The sequence below is a fragment of the Maniola jurtina genome, chromosome 8 (assembly GCF_905333055.1).
Source record: "Maniola jurtina chromosome 8, ilManJurt1.1, whole genome shotgun sequence".
In the NCBI taxonomy this organism is placed as follows: domain Eukaryota; kingdom Metazoa; phylum Arthropoda; class Insecta; order Lepidoptera; family Nymphalidae; genus Maniola; species Maniola jurtina.
The window spans coordinates 2,006,522-2,031,294 of NC_060036.1; the positions used below are offsets into that span (position 1 = coordinate 2,006,522).

Genomic DNA, 24,773 nt, shown 5'->3' on the forward strand with positions numbered 1-24,773 from the left:
CCAAAGTCCAAATCTTTGTCGTCAGGGTTCTGATACTCTATGACATTGGAATTACAGCGTTAATCTAATCTAATGTAACCCAAGTGCGAAATAAGTTTTGTTTTTGTCTTTAAATTCGTACTAGAACTGACAAAAATTATGTAAAAAAAAATACCTGTCGATAAAATGAACTGCTTGGTTCATGGGAGCAAATTTTTTACATTAGTTGAATGTTCTTAGCCCACAATGGCAAAGTTTAACCACAAAAAGTAATTTGGTCACAACTAACAGACCTACATAATAATTGAAATACCTTATACATAGATAAGTTATAACACGAAAATGAAAACAGTTTTGTACGGAAAACTTAATACGAAAATTTCTAGATTTTAGAAAAAAAACCCCGACCAAGAGCGAGTCAGACTCGCGCACTGAGAGTTCCGGTACCTATACTCGGGTAGTTTTTCCGTCATTTTGCACGAAAAATCAAAAACCATTATGCATAAAAACAAATAAAAATCTGTTTTAGAATATACAGGTAAAGCCTTTTCATATGATACCCCAGTTGGTATAGTTATCTTACTTTGAAAATTGAAACACTTTTTTTTAAATGATGTAAACACAAAATCACGGTTTTCGAATTTTTTTTTTTTACTTGTGCTATAAGACCTGTCATACCTACCTACCTGTCATATTTCATGATTCTAGGTCCACGGGAAGTAGGTACCCTTGAAGTTTTCTTGACAGACACGACGGACGGACGGACGGATAGACAGACAGACGGACGAACGAACGGACAGACAGACAGACAACAAAGTGATCTTATAAGGGTTCCGTTTTTTTATAGGTACGAAACCCTAAAAAAATTATAAGTAGTACCTATCAAAAACACGATTTTATAAGAAACACGCAAAAGGTTAGAAAGGTTAAAATCTTTCCAGTTTCAAATTATTGATACTGCAATTAGAAGTTGATGAAAAATGAATTATTATATTTTTTTTATACTTATTCCTAAGTTGCAGACGAGGCTAATGTAAAGCATATTACATGATACAATAATAAACGCCTTTCACCAAAAGTCCTTGCCGTTAATATAAATTAACATAAATTTTAACAGGTAGGCTTTAATAAAGATCATCAGGGGGCATTTGTCTAAGCGTCACAAATCACAATAGTTGATAGACCGGTAGAAACGTTTGCACTTCAACAATAATAAGACAATTTAGCAGCATTGATCGTGTTCCGCCTTATAGGCCTGTCACGGATGTCGAACCAGAAATCCCAGCCAACTTTTATAGACAGCAAGCCTAATAACAATTTGATTTAGGAATTTTCCGTTTTAAAAATTTCCCATGTCCCCAAATACTTTACGTACTGCCTTCTTCGACGAACGACTGTCTTCATTAAAAAGGCGGAGTCGACAAACCTACAGCAAAATCTCAAATTTCTAAGGCCAGCGGTTTGAGCCGTAGGTAGGTACGTACGTTAGTAAACTCCTTTTATGAAAACTAAGTGTTTAGATATTTTAATCTTTGAAAAGGTCTGGGTTGTCCTTGCGATTTAAATTAGCATACTTTTCTTCCGCCCCATTTTTTGCAGTCGGAGATAACTCAAACGTCGAGGTTATCCACGAATAGTAAATATTTTGCATCTTCAACCAATAACCGAGTTGTATTCGTTTATCAGTAACAGTTTAATGAATTATGAACTGCTAGGGTCCAAGATTATCGCCCCGGCCTACACCTACTAAGTATAATAAGTAGGCTAAGCTTTGTGATCTTTATAATACGTTAGACCGCGATTAGAGTAAGTTTTACTCACGTAGTTTACATAACCTATTGTAACGCGCAAGTTACTCAATGTAAGCTACTTCTAGTGTATCCGCGGCCAGAGAGCGTTGCATTTTTAAGATGATTCTAAACTAGTGAATTGATTGATTGATAATAATTGCTCGTCAATGATCGCACCCGGCCGCGGTGGGTGCTACAGTAGGAGAGTATCGAACTGATAAAAATCAGATCGTAAGTCGTAACGCTATTTCATATCACATCGAACCCTTTTAAGTTTTTTGGGTTCCGTACTCGGAGGATGCCAACCGAACCCTATTACAAAGCCTCCGCTGTTTTTCCGTCTGTTGTCAGCGTGCTGTATTTGTCTCGTGAATGGTAATAGATAGAGTTGAAATTTTCACTGAAAGTACATTTCTATGGACGTTATAACAACAAATAATAAAAATTTCAAAATGGCTGCCATGAAAATTAAAAAGTATTGATCCTTATACTATGGTCGGTTTTTCTTTTATTTATATGATATATTGTAATGAAACAAACCGTTATATACTTGTGGCTCTACCATCGATTCGGAAAGCAAATTCTAGTTAAAAGAAGCCCACAAGGAACTGAGCAGCTGAATCCCAGAGCCGATAGCTTTCCTACAACTTTGTCACTATAGTAAGAGATTAATAAATCACTACGTCAAGACTTGGAGAGTGACAGCTAGCTGCTTTTCATCCCGCAGCTCGATTGCGGTAGAATGACAGCTACAATGTCACGATCGCAATCACCTCTAATTGGTTGACGCTCGCTCACTATTGGCTACAATGTAGTGTTGCAACAAGAATACCATAAAAGCCAATAACAATTGCGACTGTAATAATGATTGATGCAGGTTTTACGGAATTGAGCTAAGTACTGGACAATCAAAGAGTTAGCACGAGATTTTTCAAAAATCGAATCCACGTGGACGAAATCGCGTACATCAGCTAATTGACTATTAAGTTCGCTTCAAGCTTCATTAAATAATTGTGTTTTTATTGATTAAGTATAGTTATGCAACGGCAAATACCTACAATAGCTGTTTCATTAGAAAATTTCATCGTAGGTAATAGGTATTCATATTATAAGCTGACGTCATGTAGATAAGATTTTTAGTGATTTCCCATTTTACGCACGGTCGACTAGTCGCCCGACGACTCAGTCGACGATGACCGTTGGAATCTTTAATTTAAGTATATGAAAGTCGACGTGTCTAAGCTTTTTTTTTTATTCAGATATAGATAAGCCCTTGGCTGCAATCTCACCTGGTGGTAAATGATGATACAGTCTAAGATGGAAGCGGACTAACCTGGAAGGGATATGGCAGTTTTTATTAAACCCAAACCTCTCTGGTTTCTTCACGGCATCGTACCGGAACGCTAAATCGCTTGGCGGCACGGTTTTGCCAGAGGGGTGGTAACTAGCCACGGCCAAAGCCTCCCACCAGACCCGACCAGAAATTTAGAAATTATAATATTCTAAACCCCTGCCGGAAATCGAACCCGGGACCTCTTACTAATAAGACCACAGCGCCAGGGAGGTCGTCAGAAGCTGTGTCTATGCGCACGGAGTCGCGGCGACCGCGTCGACCGAGTCGCCAGGCGACTAGTCGACCGTACGCAATGGTAGGTACTCTAGTGAAGTGTGCCATTTATCGGTTATATAAAAGATAACGATACTCGTGTTAGCGATATACCTACCTACTTACATATCTAACAATTTCATTAACGTTTATGATTCAGAGGTATGATCGCTACGATACAATAAACTCGATTATTACGGTATGTATTTCCAATAGCAGTAGCGGTGACAGCCTAGCGGTTAAGTCGTCGGCCTCCTAGTCAGGGGCTCCGGGGTTCGATTCCGGGCGCGCACCCGCTTTTTGGTGTTATGTGCATTTTAAGCAATTAAATATCACTTGCTTTAACGGCGACGGAAAACATCGTGAGGAAACCTGCATGCCTGAGAGTTCTCCATAATGTTCTCAAAGGTGTGTGAAGTCCGCCAATCCGCACTGAGCCAGAGTGGTAGATAGGCAAACCTTCTCATTCGCAGAGAAGACCCGTGCTGGTATAACTACCCATAATGTTATAAAATACGAAAGTGTTTGTTTGTTGCTTTGTTTATCAATCACTTCGTAACGGAGTAATGGATTGACGTGATTTTTAGTTATATAAAGTATATATGTATATAGTTAAAAACCTGGACTGTGACATAATAACTAGGCTACTTTTTATTCCGGAAAATCAAAGAGTTCCTAAGGGGTTTTTAAAATTGATTTAATATTTAGTAGCTGTACAACCAGCGACCTCATGCACTCCTAAGCCGTGCGAATATAGGAAATGTTAGGAATAAAAAGTTTAAAACAAAAATTATTGAAAAAAACCGATTTCCAAAGCCGCTACAATGTTATAGCCGCTGTTATAGTACCTACTGTAAAATGTAGTAACTGTAGTAAATGTAGTATCTACTAAGTGTAACTGTAGTACGTTCCTAGGTACTCATATTCAGTGCTGGCGGACCACGATAACCTAAAAACCCGGATGCTAAGATATTTGGGAGATTGTTCCAAATCCAGTTTATTCCGATCAAATCGACAATAATAACTATATCTTTTACGCACGAATATAAAGGCGATAACTTAAAGTTTGGTCAATAAGTATAGTGCGCGACAGGTTGAGATGGCTACCGGGGTGGGGACGCCCCGCACACCCACCCGTCACACGCGCTCATTAGTTTTTCAATTTTCAAAGTAAGATAACTGCACCAAGTGGGGTAATATGAAAGGTTTTTACCTGTACATTCTAAAACAGGTTTTTATTTATTAACCGACTTCCAAAAAAGGAGGAGGTTCTCAACCCATATAAATTTGGTGAAGATCTGATGAATATCTTCGGAGATGGAGAACAGAACTCCTCAATGGATAGGAGCAAATTGCTCGCGATCAGTGTAATAGCTTAGTAAACAGTAGGGTTTTAACTGGGCACAGCATATTATAGTACAGTGGGGCCACTAAAAATTGTGAAATAAAAAATTTTCAAAAGAAAAATAAAACCGACTTCAAAAACGACAAACACTAAAAAGTAAAAAATAACTTTTGTTTAGCTACACGTGTAATGCACCTAGGTATGAAGTCGGGCGAGCTTCACTCTTGGATTTCTAATTTTGTTTTAATATGCTCGCTCGACTTCATACCTAGGTGCATTACACAGGTAGCTAAACAAAAGTTATTTTTTACTTTTTTATTTATTTTTATTTATTTTATTATTTATTTTTATTTATTTTTGGTATCATATGAAAGGTTTTTACCTGTACATTCTAAAACAGGTTTTTATTTATTTTATGCACAACAGTTTTTAATTTATAGTGCAAAATGTCTGAAAAATACCCAAGTACGGAACCCTCGGTATGCGAGTCTGACTCGCACTTGGCCGGGTTTTTTTAAGATTAGCTCACAGTACAAGTACATACTTATACAACCAAAAAATTATTTAATAAAACAAAACAAAAATCAGATCTGTAATCTTTTGTGCCACCCATGCGCAATCGGGGCGGATCGTTGATATAATTTAAACATGAATGAATAGGTAGTAGATATATATTATCATAATATCGTGCTTTTATGTACCTATCTAAAACCATGCGTTAACAATGGATCTACCACGAATAGCGAACGTGTTTAAAATACAAAAGACTGCTTTTGATTGTTCCAAATAGGTATATAACTAACTCAAGGGGTAGCTTGCTGGGAGCTGTGATTCAGCTTAGCTTGTTACTTATTACTAAGGACAGAGTGAACTAGATCGAGGAAACTCTGGGTTCGATTCTGAATCGACTCGATATGTCAAACAAGTGTAAATTAAAAATTTATAACACCCCCGACAAGTGAAGGTTACAGTAACTAGAAAACAGCTGATAACTATCAAACGGCTGAACCGATTTTCTTGGATTATAGCTAAGAACACTCTCGATCAAGCCACCTTTCAAACAAAAAAAACTAAATTAAAATCGGTTCATTAGTTTAGGAGCTACGACGCCACAGACAGATACACAGATACACACGTCAAACTTATAACACCCCTCTTTTTGGGTCGGGGGTTAATAAGGCTATGAGTGACATGAAATCAAATAAAAGAAATATAGGCGGTTCATAGGCTACCAAATGTAGGAACGTTAGAGGCCTACCGCAGTGACGTCGAAGCCTCGATGTTCTGTTACAAGTTCCCTAACTGTCGTGAACTGGTTCAGACTCTAAATGAATTTTAAATTGTAAGTACCTACATACCATACCTATCAATTGCGGAAGCGGCAGGATTCGAACTTGAGCTTAGTATTACGTATTGTTATTGTACTGTATAAAATTATTCATCAATGATTTGGCAAAGTGTGTTAGTTGCAAACATTAAAATATGCAGGTAGGTACTCGCACCTACATCATGGTTCAGACTTCAACAGCAACTGAGCAAACATACCTGATGACGATGGAGAACGATGGTAATTAACAACCAACTACTTAAACAAATTGTGATGAATTATATAATATTATTACGGTTTCCAGATAAGCTAAAGCAGCCAACTACGGTCAATGTCAGCTTTATCTCCTAGGCACCTAGTATCTAGGTACCAACTAGCCTGTGGGCTAATAAGTAATATTACTTTAGCTCGTAGTAATATACTCCTACTTCTACTTGTGATTAATTTCTAAATCTAATTTACAGTCCAGTAACTATCCTTAGTATTCTAATAGGTACCTACTTAGGAGTTCACTATGTTATTGTGACCTAAACCTTTGCGTAGACCTACTTAATAACACAAGCACTAGGTATGACTTAAGTATGGAAGTAGGTGTGTATGCAACGGAAGCATTATTGAACTAGTAAAGTAACAGGTTGTTTCTAAGTACCTACCTACCTACCTACTACCTAGGTATAAAATCTATTTCCAGCTTTCCTACTATAAGCAGTCAACCATTGCAACCGAGTTATATTCAGCCCTTTGTCATGAGACGGGAGACAGGGTTGCATAATACGGAGATTACAACTAAATATAGATCATTCAACATCATATTATTATCAGAACTGGCCTAGCAATCAAATTGGCATCACTCACTCACCGCCATCGGTTCAGTTATTTAGTTCAATGCCAAAGTGTGAAAGTCAAAGTCAAAGTCAAGTTATTTAAGCCTACCTCTAACATTTTTTTGTCTAGGTAGGTGCGTTCTATAGATCTCAACCAGTTTAGTCGTATGCGAAAGGATCTGGGTATTTTAATATGTGAAAATCATACGGCCAAGCCGTAGTTTTTTAACCAAGATTTAGAGTTCGTAGAATCAGAGCTTGTAAGTAGAGTTATTTGTTATTTATTGTTATAAATGTGATATAGTCAAGAGCATTTAAAAGCTATATACTTTGGACTTGGGATAGCTCCCATGGCCAGCACAAATCTAAGCTCAGCTAGGGGCTTGGCTCTACTAGAGATCTCATAACTTTTTAACAGTGAAAACATTATGGACTTGTGAGTCTAGGCAACCTTTACATGAAATGTTTTTGGTGGGATTTCATTTCTTTTTGGCAGGTGCTCTAGATTTTTTTGGATCTATTTCTTGTAGGTACATCATTTTCATGGCCCACTCTCTATCGTTACCTCCTTTTTTAGAAGCTTTTATTCAACTTGCAATGTATGTAACTATGTATGTTTGGCTGGAATCTTGCAACTCAATTTTGAAGCAGATATAGCAAATTTCAGTCTTTTAGGACTTCAAGAAACACATTTTTTTAATGTAAATACTGGGAAAAATTTATTTTCCTGTTGTTTGAATTCAATTCCTAGCCTACATACCAAATTTCAGTCTTCTAGGACTTCGGGAAGTACCTTAGAGGTTTTGATGATCATCAGTGAGGGACGAAATCGACGTATTTTAGCTTTATTATTATTATTCTAACTTCTAAAAGCTAGATATTTGATACTAGGTATATTTAATAAATTTGCTGAGGACACCTTATACTGAAAATTTCAGCTTTCTAGCTTCACCTAGACCGAAGTTATGACGGCTCGAAACGCTTCGAGGAAAGGTACGTAGTGCCCCGGCCGCCGTTTGGCTCGTCTTGGCGGGGGCACTGCCGAGTCCCCTGATTTTTGACATAGGCATCATCCCAATTCTATCTACATTGGTGAGATCTAAAATATCATACTAAGTAGGTAAGGTCAGCGGCAATATTAGGTTTGCAACTGTCCATAGTCGCTTACACTGGCATGGCGGTGCAAACAGCTTTGTTGCTGTTTGGACACTGGGCTTTCGTCGATTTCGAAAATAAAATCGATATAATATTGGCAACCCTATACCTATAATTATATAGGTCAAGTGTATCTACTAGTACTTAATTATAGTATGACAATCTATTAAATGATTATTTTATAGAAATTAATAATCATTTAAATATGGTGATATACCGAGCTGTCAACTGGTTCTGAATAACATTTGGCAAAAGTTGATAAACAATGAACTAAAACATTTCGAGCAGGAGTATGTTTCACGTGACTACAATCTGTTACTGTAATACAATCTTTATACAATTTGACATAAGGTTGTTATTTGCTTGAAAGTTGCCTTTCATCTTTTTAGGGTAATTACGCCACTAAACAGCCACTTAGATAAGTAAACATGTTGTTTTATCATATACATACTTAGTACAATAAATGCATTTTAAATTTTTCAGCAAACATTTACTTAATCCAAAATTAAAAAATTTAGGTGCGGATTGGTAGGCTTCACACACCTTTGAAACCATTGCGGAGAACTCTCAGGCATGCAGGTTTCTTCTCGACATTTTTCTTTGCCGTTAAAGCAAGTGATATTTAATTGCTTACATTACAACGTATATACTATCCGACCTTTCCAATAGGATGCGGATGTGTTAACCGCTAGGCTAGATACTGCTAATTCTTCCTATCGCAACCCTTGGAGCGGAAGTCTGCTTACAAATATAAATAATTCTCGATGAGTACTTTATTTGTTTGCCTCCTAAAAGGTTTCATTATTTTAGGTTAAGGAAGTGGCAATGAAAATGGAAAATTAAGATAAAAGCAAACCAACTGAATGCGAAGCGGCCTTGCTTTTGACAACTTGAGAAACTCTCTCTCATTATGCGCCATAATATTAGGAACCCTTCATCTGCGAGTCCCACTCGCACTTGACCGATTTTTATATTTTTATTTATTTATTTAATTACTGACTTAAAGAAAAGTGAACATTTAACTCCAAGCTCTGTAGACCAAAGCACTAGATAAAAACTGAGACTGGTGTTTGCAATTTGCAGCCCAAATAGACCGTAGTCTGTATATTCGATAGCTACTAGGTACATACCTACTACCTACCGACTTACCTATTGCTAGCTTTGGGTTCGATTTATACTAGCGGCGAATCGACGCGAATTTCTAAATTTATTTATTCACAGCATATTGACCTCTATCTCTAAATTGTATTTCAATTACCAATTTCAACCGAGAAATTATTAAAATTTTCCGCAAAAAGTTTATGTTTTACGTGGTGGAGAGGTCAATATGCTGTGCTAAATACAAGCGAAAGCTCCGATTCGCTGCTAGTATAAATCGACCTTAAAGCTAGCAATAGAAAAGTAGGTAGGTACCTACTCAAGAAGACGATTAGGTGCAGTCAACGGCCGTAAGTCGTTTAGCACCTTAATGATCATATTTGCGTGGCACGGTTATGCGTTAGGTGTGTGTGGTGTGTTTATAGGTCATAAGTGCGGAAGGTTTTTGATGCAATAGTTTCGCAGAATTGCTACTCGAATTCTGAGGCCGACCGTACATAATAAAGTAGCACAGTAACAATATCGCTATGTTAATAGTAATCACACTAATATTATAAAGGTGGAAGTTTGTATGTGTGTGTGTGTGTGTGTATGTTTGTTACTCCTTCTCGCAAAAACTACTGGACGGATTTGGCTGAAATTTGGAATGAAGATAGATAATATCCAGGATTAGCACATAGGCTACTTTTTATCCCGGAAAATCAAAGAGTTCCTACGGGATTTCAAAAAACCTAAATCCACGCGGACGAAGTCGCGTGCATCATCTAGTTAGTAATACATAAATAAATAGACGGAAACTTACTCTTTTGACGTAAATAATACATAATAATATGCTGAGTTAATATGACAAACCTTGCTCTAGTTCAAGGGCGGCCTTATCGAAGACAATTAAATAAGTAAATGATAATAAAAATGAACTCAGCAGATAATATTAATGAAAAATAACTTCCTAAAAAACTGATTATTATAAACAAGTACATTTAATATAAAAAAAAACTTTCAAAACATAGATAGGTACCTCTACCTACCTACTCATAAAATTATCGATTCATAATTTTATTTTATTTTACGGTTTTTTTAAATTTGCGTTACGGTTTCAACAGGTTTCATGGAATTTTTTGCTCGTGTAAAATTTTATTTCGTGCAATTACACCGTTTTGCTGGCCAGCTCCTCAATTATTCCTTAAGTATTTATCTGCCAGTTTTACTATTACAACGAAACCTTTGGGTGATTGAATCGAAACATTACTAACGTTCCCCTCCACATGCATAACGTAATCTCACCGGCGCGTCGTCGGTATAATAATAACGCATAATATACGAGAGTTTCGTTCAATGATATAATACATGTATTATTGGCTACTTCCAATCACTACGTCCGATTTGTCAAAACACGTAGCTAGAAGTAGGGCTGTCAAAAATACCTACACAATATCAACAATATAACGGAGAAGTAACCCTAACGCGTTCCTCAGATCTCAAAACATTCCGTACAAACGTAGTTTATATGTACAAATCTTTGCGCACATATTACATTAAAGGCCTATTCACACGAATTCCGTACACGTGACACGTGCGTAGTGACGCGCGTAAACCCCTAACACACCGGGTTACGCATACGTCCACGCTTTACGCAAGCGGTGTGCCATGTTTCATACAGTTCCATATGTTACAACGCAATGGTACGCGCTATATCTACGCTTACACAACGTTTACGCAGCCTGTGTGAACGAGCTATAAAACTACACATTTTCGTTTCTAATTATTTAGAATTTACCTTTATCTAGAATTTGCTTAATATAAGCACTGAAAAGCGCGCTAAGATTACTCCTCTTACCTCTTAAAGATATTATTAGATACCATTTCTAATTATCTTATTTAAGATTCTGTGAGTACAACCTTAACTTCGTCATAACCTGTTCGCATACTAAGAGCACATGAGTGTCCTTACTCTGTGCTAAGAGAGACGCAAGTGTGCCGCACCGCACACAACGCGCTCTTTGCGTTAATTGCATTAGAACTGGAAAATACAAGACGTCAGGTCCGTACATGCGGATAATGTAAGCAGAGATGCTTATTACGTCTATTACTCAGTATTCAGTACCTACGGTGATTAACACAAAAAGTTGATAGCTACACTGTGACGGTCGCTATCACTTCTGATTGGCTGACACTTTCTTACAATCCATATCCATACTAATACTATAAATGCGAAAGTTTGTCTCTCTGTCTGTCTGCTAGCTTTTCATGGGCCAACAGTTTAACCGAATTTAATGAAATTTTGTACAGAGTTAGCTTGCATCTCGGGAAGGACATAGGATAGGATACTTTTCATCCGACTTTTGAAACTATGCGGCAGTGTGCGATCACCCTAATATACCTTCATGACCCGCTACAAAATCAAACCGTCTAATTTTTCTAGAGGTCACAGTCATGGCGACACCCGGAAAACCTTCACACCGAAAATAATTTGGTAAACATTGACAGATAGGTCCTACCTACCAATAGTTTCGTAGAATTAGTAGATACTCTGCCGGATTTCAATACGGATTGCGTAAATTAAAACATTTGCACACAATCAATGGGCGATTGGCCAATAGTTGAAACCGATTCGAACTGGATTTGGAATAGATGAATAAGTTGTTTACGTCATTAGTATTAGTTAATTATAACGTAGGTATAGTATGCGACAGGTCGTGATGTCAATCGCGGTATGAGGCGGGGGGACGCCCCGCTCACCCGCACGTCACCCGTGCTTTCCTGCAACGGGTTAGCGCGGGGGCTGTGCGGGTGTGCGAGGCGTCCCCACCTCGATTGCCATCTCGACCTGTCACGTAATTATTGTGTTCCAAATGTAGTGATAGCCTAGAACTGAAGACGTCAGCCAGAAGGCTTGATCGTAGCTCCTACCTTCCGACTAGAAAGTCGGAAGGTAGGGGCTACGATCCCGGGTACATTGCTCTAAATTGTTCGGAGATATGTGCGTTTTAAACGCAATTAAATATCACTTGCTTTAACAGTGAAGGAAAACATCGTGAGGAAACCTGGATGCCTGAGAGTCATAATGTTCTCAAAGGTATGTGAGTTGAGGTCTGCAAATCCGCATTGGACTATGGCCTAAACCCTTGTTATTCTAAGAGGAGACCCATTCTCTGTATTGGGAACGCAATGGTTTGATGATGGAGAAGTTGTCATTTTGGTAATTATAATGTAGGTATGGTTTCTTCGGGTAAGTTAGCTCTGACTGTAGCCGAAACTGGGTGTAAGCGGGTCCAAACTTGGTAGGTTCTGTATATATCTCACTAAGAGAGGATTTTCACATTCCACCCGAGCGAAACCGGGGTGGCTCAACTAGTATTCGACGAGACGATTCGGCCTCAGTTGTGCCTATTTTTAAGTAATTTAAATGAAAAGAATAGTAAGAGAAAGTAAAATGTCAACATGCGTGGAAATCGCGTAATATGATGAACGGTACCTTTGCGAAGACAATCATGGAAAGTATGCCATATTTTGACTTTAATAATACAATAATACAATTCTACTATATGCGTGAGTCAAAGTCGCACACTCAGTAGGTCTAACTCCGTATCTTAGTGGCTGTCGGCTGAATGCTGAATCAAAAATCAAATCATTTATTTAAAGTACTAAATGTATAATTGTACCTTTTGATAGTCAGAATTGTTAGATGTGTAAGATGATATTATAGTGTAAATAATTAATTACGTAAACTTAAAACTAAAGCGACAAGGGTTCCAAACGCGCCCGAGTCTGAGAATCAAAAGAATCGTATTTTACTTTTCAATACAAAAATAAGTACACTGCAATAGGAACTGCTTTTAACTCCAAACACTAGCGACTCTATCTATCTATTGATATATCTATCTATTGGTGAATTGCGTAGTTTAAAAAATCTAAGCGTACATACAGACAGCGGGAAGCGATTTCATTTTATACTGATGTAGAGAATTCCTCGTTCTGTATGTTGTTGAAATCTATATATGAAAATCCGCTTAGTTTCTGAGATTAGCCCGAACAAGCACGAACTTAAGGCGGGGGAATTTAATTTATAATAATATATACTTAGCGATAATGTTATGTAATTATTCAATAAGGATGCATTCTATGCGCATTTTAATATAAATTATAAAAAGGTTCAATAGAAAACCAGTTTATGAGCCGAGTGCAAACAGTCAAAGAGATTAAAATGATTTAATCGTGCATATAACTATTTAACTACGAATACCTATTCTCTTTAAGGGGCATGAGACGGGCCTACCCGCGAAATTCAAATTCAATTTGGTTTTTCGCAATTTGTAAACTAATACGACAACTTAGACTTATGGTATTTTAATTGCGACAGTGGCAATATCATCCTCACAGGATTATATAAAAATCTTTACTTGAAAGAGTCCAGTTTGAGAAATTAATTCTAGTATCGACTAATACTAGAATTAATTTCTTAAACTGGACGGAGTAATAGCGTAACAAACATACAAAATAAAATAAAAAAACATATACCTACCGTCGAATTGAGAACCCCCTCCTTTTTTGAAGTCGATTAAAAAAAGGAGTTGTCAGTTTATTTTTGGACACTTTCCGTCCCATCTAGTCGAATCGCAGAGGGTGCCAAGCATAACGTTTGAATAAAATATATCGTCGTAGCCTACGAATAAGGACACTATTACAAAAGGCCTACTTTTCAGGAGGAGCATTTTAGTGTTTTATTTTAATACTAATGAACGTGCATGCAATCTTAAAGTTTACAATGTTGGTAAAGGGGTTTATAGGGCTTTTGTTTAATAAGCAAGCACTAAAATTTCCCCTTAGGTCTTTATTTCAGGGAACCGAATCGTTTCTATCCGGACATAAATGCGATTATGTCTTCTTAGATCGAAAAATACAGTTGAAAGAGTATTAAAAGATTATATTAAAACAGTCACAAATACAATAGTGGACAATAATAGTGAATCCATGTAGATTAAGTCACGGGTATAATAATCTATTTGAGACAGATATAACTAGCATCCCATATATGGATATAAATTACTTTGTAGTTGTACCTACTAGAAAGTCGCGGGCATTATCTAGTGTATTTTTATTAGTTACTTAGGTATTGTTTATTTGTATTTTTAATAAGGGGCACAGAACCAAGGCCAGCTATTTACACTCTCATTAAAACAGAGTTGGAATTTTATATTTATAACTAGCTGATGCCCGCAGCTTCGCCCGCGTGAATTTAGGTTTTTAAAATCCCGTGGGAACTTTTGATTTTCCAGACCAAAAGTAGCCTATCCGTAACAGCCCGCCCCCGGAATGCAAGGTATTTCTGTACCGAATTTCGTTAAAAAAAACATTCAAACGAATGATCCTTTAAAAATCCCGTGGGATCACCAGGATTTAGGAATGCAATTTCTTACAGCATCTGGGTTGAGGAGTTGGGTCCTCTAGGTCAACGATAGTCTTTACTTGGTATAGATACTTACCTTCAATATCAATTTATAACCGACAGTTTCTAAATCCCATCAGCTTTGGTGGTTAGATCCCCTGCAGAATCACGATTGAGGAGTTGGAATCCAAATTTTTTATGGGATATTGTCGCAAATTTTCTCTATCGATTAAAAAAAAATTACGCAAATCGGTTCAGAAATCTCGGAGATTTCGGTGTAGGTAGGTACTACATCGGTAGAAAAACACAACTTCTTTTTTGAAGCTCGGTTGAAAAAGAAGTCTATGTTCCTCCCTGGTCAATCCTCTACTTGTCTATGAAAATCCCGTCAAACGCCTTATTTTTTTGGGTCAAGCAAGATTATACAGGTAACCGTAGCAAACGAATTGGCATTCAGCATTCAGATGTTTATAACATTCAGGCTTAAATATTTATAGAGTTCGGCTGTTGTTACATAAACATATCTTTCCTCTCGACTCTGGCAGTATGTACCTTACCTACCTACCTAGTCAAATATAAATGTATTTTACATACAGCCCACTTATTATTGCTACAATACCTATACCTTGTTGCGATTGGCCGAATTTATATTATTCGTACTGCAACAATGAATTTGGTGTGAATAGTGAAATAATGTCAGCCAAACACTCTGCCCAAAAAAGGTGTGTAATGTTTTCCGTGTTCATATATGTATGTGCGTCTCTCTATTCAATCATAACTTCGAAATATGAGGTGTCATTAGAACCATCATTCCGATTTCAGAGTGGCTGGCTATAATTTTTTTGTATCAAATTCAATATGTGGTAGGACTGTCGTGTTTTTGAAACAAAATGAAATAGGGATCTGAGATTTCATGCAAGCAACTACACCGCTGTGTCCGAAAAACTACATAATAATATCATCTTTATTTTGCTATGACCACAAGTTCGGAACCCTTGCCCCCATTTGCGAAAAATTAACATAACAATTGTATTATAATATAGGCAGCAGGTAGATACTTAATTGCATAGTAGGTACGTAATACAATTATTACCTACTGTCGGTAATTATGTATAACCACTCAAAACAGAAAATTGCGCCTTATTATTTAATAAAAATAAAATCGAGTTAATTGCAAATGAATTTAAATTAAAAATATTGTTTTTTTTTAAATTGCGGATGCACAATTGATTTTAGATATTATTTCTATGAGGACAATATCGATAATACATATTTTGACTGTGAAAATGCTCTGCGCTATGCTCCGCCATATTATGTGCGCCGGCCCGCTTGGCGGCACGGCTTTGCCGGTAGAGTGGTAACGAGCTGCGGCAGAAGCCTCAAACCGGACCAAACCAGTGATTTGGAAATTACAAAAATTGAAATCCGTCCGGGAATCGAACCCGGTACCTCCCACTAATAAGACCACAGTGCCAGTCCTCATACATTGCTCAGTAAGTGAACTATGGTAGGTGAGTATATCATTGAAATCGCGAGGTCGTGAAGAGAAAGTCACGCGTGACCTACGTACCGCGGTCAGTGGTCACATGACCCTCAGCCGCTAAGTAGCTACTATGTATAATATTATGTCATAGGATTATTCTACAGTTACAGCCGTTTCCTGCTCGTATTACAGTTCCGTGGCCTAGTTTTTTCTATGTTTTCCGTCTGTTACCCACTACAACATAATAGCCGTAAACCGGCCCTTTTTAAGGTTTCGTACCTCAAAAGCAAAAAGGAACCCTTATGGGATCACTTTACCGTCAGTCTGTCTGTCTGTCCGTCTGTCGAGCCTGTCAAGAAAACCTAAAGGGTACTTCCCGTTGACCTAGAATCTTTAGCAGGTAGGTAGCACAAATTAAGAGGAAAATCCGTGAATTTGTGGTCACATCACAAATAATAATCAAAATGTGTTCATGAACAAATAATTTAGTATTTTCAATTTTCAAAGTAAGATAAAGATACCAAGGAGAGTATCATATACAAGGGCTTTAACTGTACATTCTAAAATTGATTTTTATTTATTTTTATCCATAACAGTTTTTGATTTATCGTGCAAAATGTCGAAAAAATACCTGAGCACGGTTTTTTTTATTCAGATACAAATTAGCCTTTGACTGCAATCTCACCTGGTGGTAAGTGATGATGCAGTCTAAGATGGAAGCGGGCTTACCTGGAAGGGGTATGGCAGTTTTTATTAAACCCATACAGTTTCTACACGGCATCATACCGGAACGCTAAATCCCTTGGCGGTCCATTCAAAAACGCAATAAAATTAATTACCTTCAGATTTTATCTGTGTGCTAAAGTAAAAGATTATGCCCGCACTGCAAATTTTCACCGCATTTTCCCGTAGAGTTCTGTGACATATGGAAATTGTATGGAGCCGCATGCGTTCGCGAAGAAAATACACGCGAACCGTCTTCATAGAATTTCCACGTTACAGAATTCTGCGGAAAACATCACGCGGTGAAATGTCGTAGTGCGGGCTTACCCTAATCCTCTCTCTCCCTACTCCTAATGCGCTCTCTCGCACTCTCGCATAATTTGGACATAGCGACACCTATCAACGGTGGTAGAGATTAGAAATAGAGAATAATATACCTAACAAAAATAATACGATTTTATTTTGTTGGCAACGAGAAATTCTAAACACTTTTTTTTATGAAATCATTATGTAATAACGTGATCATAATACCTTCAATCGCGTGTATTATATTATGAAACAGATACCATAATATTAGTACAAAAAAATGAAGATAATATTATATCGATACTCGAAGTCCCCTCTAAGTCCATGGACCCAGACCTGGGAGACCCCAGATAACAAAATTACCGATTTCTAAGAAAAATAACAATTTTCAGGGTTCCTTATCTGAAGAATGCCAACAGTATACTATTACTAAGACCTACATATATATTCCGGGCATTTCCACAGATAGTGCCTTGCTACCTGGATCTTTTTATTTTCGGGTTGAAGACCAAAGTCCTATCTTTATAACGGGAGCCTATTACTAAGCCTCCGCTACCCTTCCGTCGGTCTGTATGCCTTTCTGCAGCACGCTGTATCTCATGAACTGTAGAGAGCTAAAATTAACACAGTGTGTATTTTTATTGCCGTTAAAACAACAAATAATAAAAATATCCATGTTAATTAAAAAAAAAAGTACAATGGTACGGAACCCTTAGTGTACGAGGCCGGCTCGCACTTGACGGGTTTTTTTGCATAATTATATTCAAAATTTTATAAAATCATAATGAGAATAACAAATCCGCATGGCGACACGGCACGGAGATGACCCGTGTAAACTTCTAACTTTATTTTTGTTATAGGCCTAGGTGTTTTCAAATGTAAATCAGTCGTGTTTGTAAAAGTAACAATAAAAGAGTTGATTAGCTCTCCGATGGAAACCAAAACATCTTATCGGCCGTAACAATGAGATAGTGAAATTGGTAGGTTCAATTTATTCCAGTAGGTAGTTACCAGTTTTTGACCAAATCCATCCTCCATCCTTTTGTATTTAATTCTATAGGTCGATGATTAAATAGAGTTAACGAATTCTGGGTTCGATTCCGGGTAGGTACCTCTATAATTTTTCGGAGTTATGTGCGGTGATATCGACGTCAAACGAAAATTAGTCATAAACGCAAGCTAAAATTTATTTTCATTTAAGCTCCTATAATATGGGTATCAATCGAATGATGCCTGTAGAGTGCCCGGCAAACATCTTGAGCATTGACGTAACCGGCCACCATATTGTGTCCCGCGAACGTCTTTTTGCGGTTGGGCTTGAATTTGTGCTAAACCCCACCATTTTGTTGTCCATGGTCTGGCACGCTAACTATTTACCATTGAGTGTCTTTTATGAGCTTTAAATTCTTAATTTCTATCTTACCTTATCTTATCTTATGGCGAATAAATTATGAATAGAGCGTATAATAGAGCGTGTCTTATCATTGAATTGTTGTCATATTATATTGAATTGTAACAAATATTTATGCTTGAACTATCCATAAAATGAATTATTGTATTTATTAAATTAACAATTGGAAATAAAGGCTTTATTTATTTTATTTATTTATTTTAGAGCGTATAAAAGGCAGAAATACGACGTTGCTCTGTGGTATGACGTTCCAACATATTATGCAATTCTGATAAAAACTTTGAGCAAAAAGCGCACTTTGATCTTCATTATCTCACTCATTTTAAAAGATATAGAAAAATAAAAACACAGTTTTTCTTGTAATTTCCTCTAGAGCATTTTGATACAGTAACTAAAATTTATGACTATGCCCATAGACAAATTATGGCAATGTTCAAACGGTTCTTACCTCATGTCCGGTGAGAAGTCGACGGCACAGGCGTAGCCGGCCACCATATGTCCCGCGAAGGTCTTCTTGCGGTTGAGCTTGAACCGGTTGAGCGCACTGAACACCACCACCTTGTTGTCCATGGACTGGCACGCCAACCACTTGCCATTGGGTGCTGCGGTCACCGCGGGCAGCGAGTGCATGGACGGATCGGCTATATACTTCATATCTACGGGGATGTCCCTACGAAAAAATTGAGTAAATCTTTATTTTTGAAGTAAATATTCTTTAGGCGCGATTTGAAAGTAATTCAGATCTTTTTTGGACAGAAGTAATGTTCTCGTCACTTTCGAATAAGGGCTTATTTAAAATTGGCCGCCAAACAGAACAGCTTTTTCTTATTTTTGCCAATATTTCAGCCAATCATAGCGCGCGTCCGTCCGCTATTGCTTGTTGGCTACGCGGCCATGTTATGAACACGCGATATACCATAAGTCTCTGTTGTTTTTGTGTTTAAAATCTTAACGTCAAGCAATAAGGTCTGTATTTCGTTGGTGTATATTCCGTTTCAGTCGCCATTAAATTGCGCTTTTCTGCGCAAACGAATTTTGCCGATGCGACTTATACTGATTTTACACGACTTTTACAGACTGACTGTACACGATTTTCTTCGCCAGCTCTCATTGTAGTGGTGTACTCACCACTCCCAGACCCGCAAGCTCTTGTCGTCGGAGGTGGAGACGAAGCGGCGGTTGTCGTCCACGAACGTGATGGTGTTGACTGCACCCAGGTGGCGGTCGTACTCCTGCACGATCTCGCCACTGCGGATGTCCCACTGTACTCACCACTCCCAGACCCGCAAGCTCTTGTCGTCGGAGGTGGAGACGAAGCGGCGGTTGTCGTCCACGAACGTGATGGTGTTGACTGCACCCAGGTGGCGGTCGTACTCCTGCACGATCTCGCCACTGCGGATGTCCCACTGTCAACAGACAAATCAAGTATTTTAACCGACATCCGAAAAAAACAGTTGGTACTCAATTCGGGCCACTTTTAGGGTTTCATACCTTAAAAGGAAAAAAGGAACCCTTATAGAGTCACTTCGTAATCTGTCTGCCTATCGTGTTTATCAAGAAAAGGGGAATCAGAACCTATACGGTACTTCTCGTTGACCTAGGTCCTAGAATCTTGAAAGGCAGGTAGCAATGTCTTATAGCACAAGTAAAGGAATAAATCCGAAAACCTGGAATTTGTGGCTACATCACAAAAAAATAAAGTGTTATTTCTTGTATAATGGTACGGAATCATTCGTGTGGGAGTTCACTTTACCACAGATTTGCACTTGACCGTTTCTTTAATGTATTTATACCAATTTGAACTGGTTTGTTTTTTGTTCAAGAGAGGAAGTTTGCGAGGTGGTCCGCCGGTGGACTGAGCTCATCTTTCCTCTCCGCTTAGGTAGAGGCCGGGCCTTACTGGGTCTGGGAGTGGATCTAGGCTAAGCTAACTACGCCTTACGCATATGATCTTCTTGTCCGAGGTGCCGGCGACGAACAGATGCTGCTTGTCCTCGTCCGGGTTGAACTTGGCGCAGTAGGGCACCTTGCGCGACGTGAAGCGCGATATGCACTCGCCCGTCTCCGTGTCCCATAGCTTTATGTAGCGGTCGTAGGCTGCAACCACACATGCTCATTACACAAAATGAACAAAGAAAATGCATTTATTTGTTGTTGGTACAGTACAGTTGGTAAAGCATACAAATGTACATTTTCATCTGTGCACCACCCTAAATGGGTGTACAGATCGGCATAATGTCTTGCATCATACGCGTCAACACGCATAACATGCAGGACGCTGAAGTTCTCGTATATCTTCTTGGCTGTTGAATGAACAATATACACGGTGAAATTTTAGTGGTTTTAGAGCCGTGGCTAAGTGAATCGCCTTAACACGTTCCGGCGGGGTACTTTATTAGAATAGGCAGTAGAATTTTTTCATACAAAATCACAATACTGTCTCAGCCATATTGAAAATATAACGGAATATCAAATCGTTTGCCTACCGAGTTAGACTGTTATAACCGTAGCCGTAGGTATATAGCTATACTAATGTTTGCCGTAGTTTTTCAGTAGTGAGCCGGCGGTAGGTGTTTGATGGTGATGATGATGTTACCTGCAGAGAGAAACTGTTTCCCGCAGTTGTTGAAGTTGACGTCTCGCACGGCTTGTCGATGGCCAAAGTACGTGCGCACGCAGCGCCGCGACCCGTACACCTCCCAGATCTATTGTACAAATCAATATTTCTTTTAATTTTATTTGACTAACTTATAACCTAAAAATAAGTACATATACAAATAATTTAGCAAATTAAAATTCTGATAACCTAATTGGTTCCCTTTCGTAGGGGGCAATGACATCACGGCCAAAGCAGGACGTCGTAGAATAAAAAATATTGAATTGTCGACACTTTCGATGAAGCATATTAAATTGAGGACATTAATTTCATGTACGTCTACGTCATAATATAAGCCATTTTTAGAAAAAAAATCAAATTTCCAAACATGCCGCTAGATGGCGCTGATCACAAAACAGAAAAAACAACATTGCGCTATAATCTCTAGGTAAAGAATAACACATAGGGCGACGGACGAGGGTACATTTTCGTGCCTCAATCTATTGAGTAAGGAAATTATTGGGCCTTGGTAACGCTTGGCTATGTCCGCTAAGGGCGAATGTATTTTTGAAAGGTACAGGTCGTCCCCTTGAGTCGCGCGCCTACTTTGCACGCGATTCGGGTGAAGCGATCTGCCTTGATTTCTTTAATTCTTTCTATAACAGAGGTAATTCTCGGTTACAGACAAGTTGTACTAAAATAGGTAAATTTTATAGTAGGTGGTAGGTGCACCTAGTCCCCAATTCCGTACAAATACCTGTTCAGAGTCGGCGCACCACCCATAGTCTGCCTAGTATTAATTGGTGGTGAAGTGCGTTTCTCGAGTATTTACAGACGAAAGATGGAAAGATTGCGGAATAGTGTAGTTAAAAAACTGGTAGTGTGAGTTGGGCCTCGCTCCTTTAGGGTTCCGTACATAATAATTATGAACATCAGATTTTGTGTATGAAATATTATCTCTTTTCAGAGCTAGAACATCGCAATAAACCAAGGCTATCTGCGTCAAATGTTAAGTAACGTCGACGCCTTGACGTTTTACAGTCGTGAACTGTGACAATAGTTTATACTATACAGTACTTTTTTTTGTTTAGGGGAAAATCTCAAGATACCCAATCTCTTTGAGGAGAGATCGGGTTATGTGGGATTTCTACCCACTAAACCCCCTCGGTGGCAACCCTCAGCGCATATTAAGAGGCTCCGGGAAGGCTTACGAACGTGCGCCAGTGCCTCTCTTGCGCGACGCCCAGTGGGTTCATCCTGGAGGATGTACTTCCCTGGCCTCATGCACTTGTCATGTAGGCACGACAGCTTGCGCCACAAGCTTTCGTCCTTCCAGGGTCGTCGGCCAGAGCTCCGCTCCAGCTACAGTACTACCAGTTTCATAGGCTTCGCCGATGTACGGCCGGCCTCAGAATTCGAGAAGCAATTTCCCGAATCTATTGTATCAAAAACCTGTCTCACTTATGAGCTTTTTCTATAAACACGCCACACACACCTAACGCATGTGCGCCGAACTCGACTATGATCACTAAGGTGCTAAGTGATTTACGGCCTATGACTGTACCTGCACAGAAGGAACAGAGTATTGAGAAGGAACAAATAACGGTATCAATTACGCGCGGCCGCAAAATGCGTATTCGTTGCATAATTACGGCTGACTTCTTTGACTCTAATGACTGACGTCACTGGTGCGGCCTATGATCCCGCGTTCTACGAACGATTTTACGAGGTATAGTAAGATATATGAATGGTGTATACCTTAACTCTACAGTCCATGCCAGCGGAGAGCATGAGGTGTGCAGTTCCCGGGTACCAGCGCACTGCAGCCACTCCTTTTGTGTGACCTTTCCACGTGAAGATGTGTGCCTGCAATGCAGATTTTATTTCATTTCATTTATTTACATAGATTGATCTTGCTGAGTTTAGATTTATTCCTAAAAAATGTAGTTCCTTTGTAACAATAATAATTTCCAATTTCCATTTATTGTCATTCATGTAATCAATATAATTATGAATTATGTTGCCTATTGCACACCACTATAATGGTAAATACACTGTAACCTTAAACTTTTGTACCACCTATTGTAAAACGTGTATTTGCAATAAATTAATTATGATTATGAGTACAATAGATGTTATGTTTATGGGTAAGTAACTACAATCTGCCACAGAGTGGCATGCATAACTTATTCTAATTTTACAATACATATTTCATTCTAGGCATCGACATCACTACAGTCCATACAATAAACTTCTCACGCGCCACTTTAACTCTATGGGTCAACTGTCACATCAAAAGTACGGTTCAGTTTTAAAATAAGGACTAAAATCGTATTTTTGACATGATACATTTATTTTATAGATATTTATTTTTGATTGATGATTTTATGTGATGAACACATAAATTTGAAATGGCGCTTGAGACTGAGAACTCATTTTTTACGCATTATACCCATATTATTATAAATGCAAACGTGTTTTTGTTGGTTTGTCCTTCAATCACGCCGCAACAGAGCAACAGATTGACCTGACTTTTTACACGGATATAGTTGAAGTCCTGGAGAGTGACGTAGGCTACTTTTTATCTCCCAAAATTAAAGAGTTCCCATTTCGAAAAAAGAAGAAAAATCTTAGCGCAAGCGCGAAGACAGCTTGCTACATTTTTAGGGTTCCGTGCCTCAAAATGAAAAACGGAACCGTTATAGGATCATTTTGTTGTCTGTGTCTGTCTATCTGTCTGTCTGTCCGACCGTCGTCCGTCCGTCGTGTCTGTCAAGAAAACCTACCGTGACCTAGAATCATGGGCAGGTAGGTAGGTCTTATAGCACAAGTAAAGGAATTAATCTGAAAACCATGAATTTGAGGTTATGTCACTAAAAAAAAAATATTAAAATGCGTTTAAATTTTCAAAGTAAGATAAATATACCAAGTGGGGTATCATATGAAAGGGCTTTTCCTGTATATGCTAAAACAGATTTTTATTTATTTTTATGCATAATAGTTTTTGATTTACCGTGCAAAATGTCGAAAAAATACCCGAGTATGGAACCCCGGTGCGCGAGTCCGACTCGCACTTGGCCGGTTTTTTTTAAATTCAGATAAAAGTTATTGACTACAATCTTACTTAGTGGTAAACGATGATGCAGTCGCTTACCACCAAGTGAATCGCTTGGCGGTACGGCTTTTCCGGAAGGGTGGTAACTAGCTACGGCCCAAGCCTCGCACCCTGCGCCACCACTGCGACATGGAGGTCGTCAAAAATACATACCTTTGGCAAGAAACACTTGTCGGGGGGTGTGTCACTCCGTAGTTGTGTTTCACTTCTAGGAGCCTCGATCCACGACCGACCCAAGTAGTCAGTGGCTTTGTCGACTGCAAAAAAATACAGCACAATATAGTCATAGAGTTTTTTTTTCTGGTTTTACACAGATTAGCCAATGTCAGGTTTGTAGTTATTTATAAGTTAGGGAAAAATCGCAATTATTGTCGTTATTGGCTTATTTTATTCTTGTTGCAACAATGCATTATAGCCAATTGTTGTAGAGTTTATACTTTCAGATGTACCAGAGTGAACTAAAGTGATCCTGAAACGATATCTGTCAAATATTAGGCTAGAGGTGACGTGAAATCAAACAGACCTAGTCGTTTCATAGACCTAGCGTGAAACGGGAGGTAACATTTAACGCCATTTAAACACAGTTCACGACAGTTAAACGTTGAGCCTATGACGTCACTAGCAGGGGT

The 24,773-nt window shown here is 38.4% G+C and overlaps 1 protein-coding gene and 1 non-coding gene across 4 annotated transcripts in view; one reads left to right on the top strand and one right to left on the bottom strand.

The window, feature by feature from the left end:
- Positions 1 to 24,773, bottom strand: part of LOC123867652 (pre-mRNA-processing factor 17) — a 54,986-nt gene that overhangs the window by 26,121 nt on the left and 4,092 nt on the right. For all 3 annotated transcript variants that reach the window (XR_006796472.1, XR_006796473.1, XM_045909812.1), the window contains exons 5-10: positions 24,298 to 24,401; positions 22,788 to 22,895; positions 21,030 to 21,138; positions 20,376 to 20,530; positions 19,706 to 19,839; positions 18,882 to 19,103 (exon numbers count right to left, since the gene is read on the bottom strand). Coding sequence is in view for 1 of the 3 variants with exons in the window: in XM_045909812.1 (XP_045765768.1) it covers positions 18,882 to 19,103; positions 19,706 to 19,839; positions 20,376 to 20,530; positions 21,030 to 21,138; positions 22,788 to 22,895; positions 24,298 to 24,401 (832 nt within the window). In the remaining 2 variants the exon portion in view is untranslated. The remainder of the gene's footprint in view (positions 1 to 18,881; positions 19,104 to 19,705; positions 19,840 to 20,375; positions 20,531 to 21,029; positions 21,139 to 22,787; positions 22,896 to 24,297; positions 24,402 to 24,773) is intronic.
- LOC123867918 lies at positions 21,520 to 21,668 on the top strand. The gene has a single exon (XR_006796538.1). It is a non-coding gene; the product is annotated as a U12 minor spliceosomal RNA (small nuclear RNA).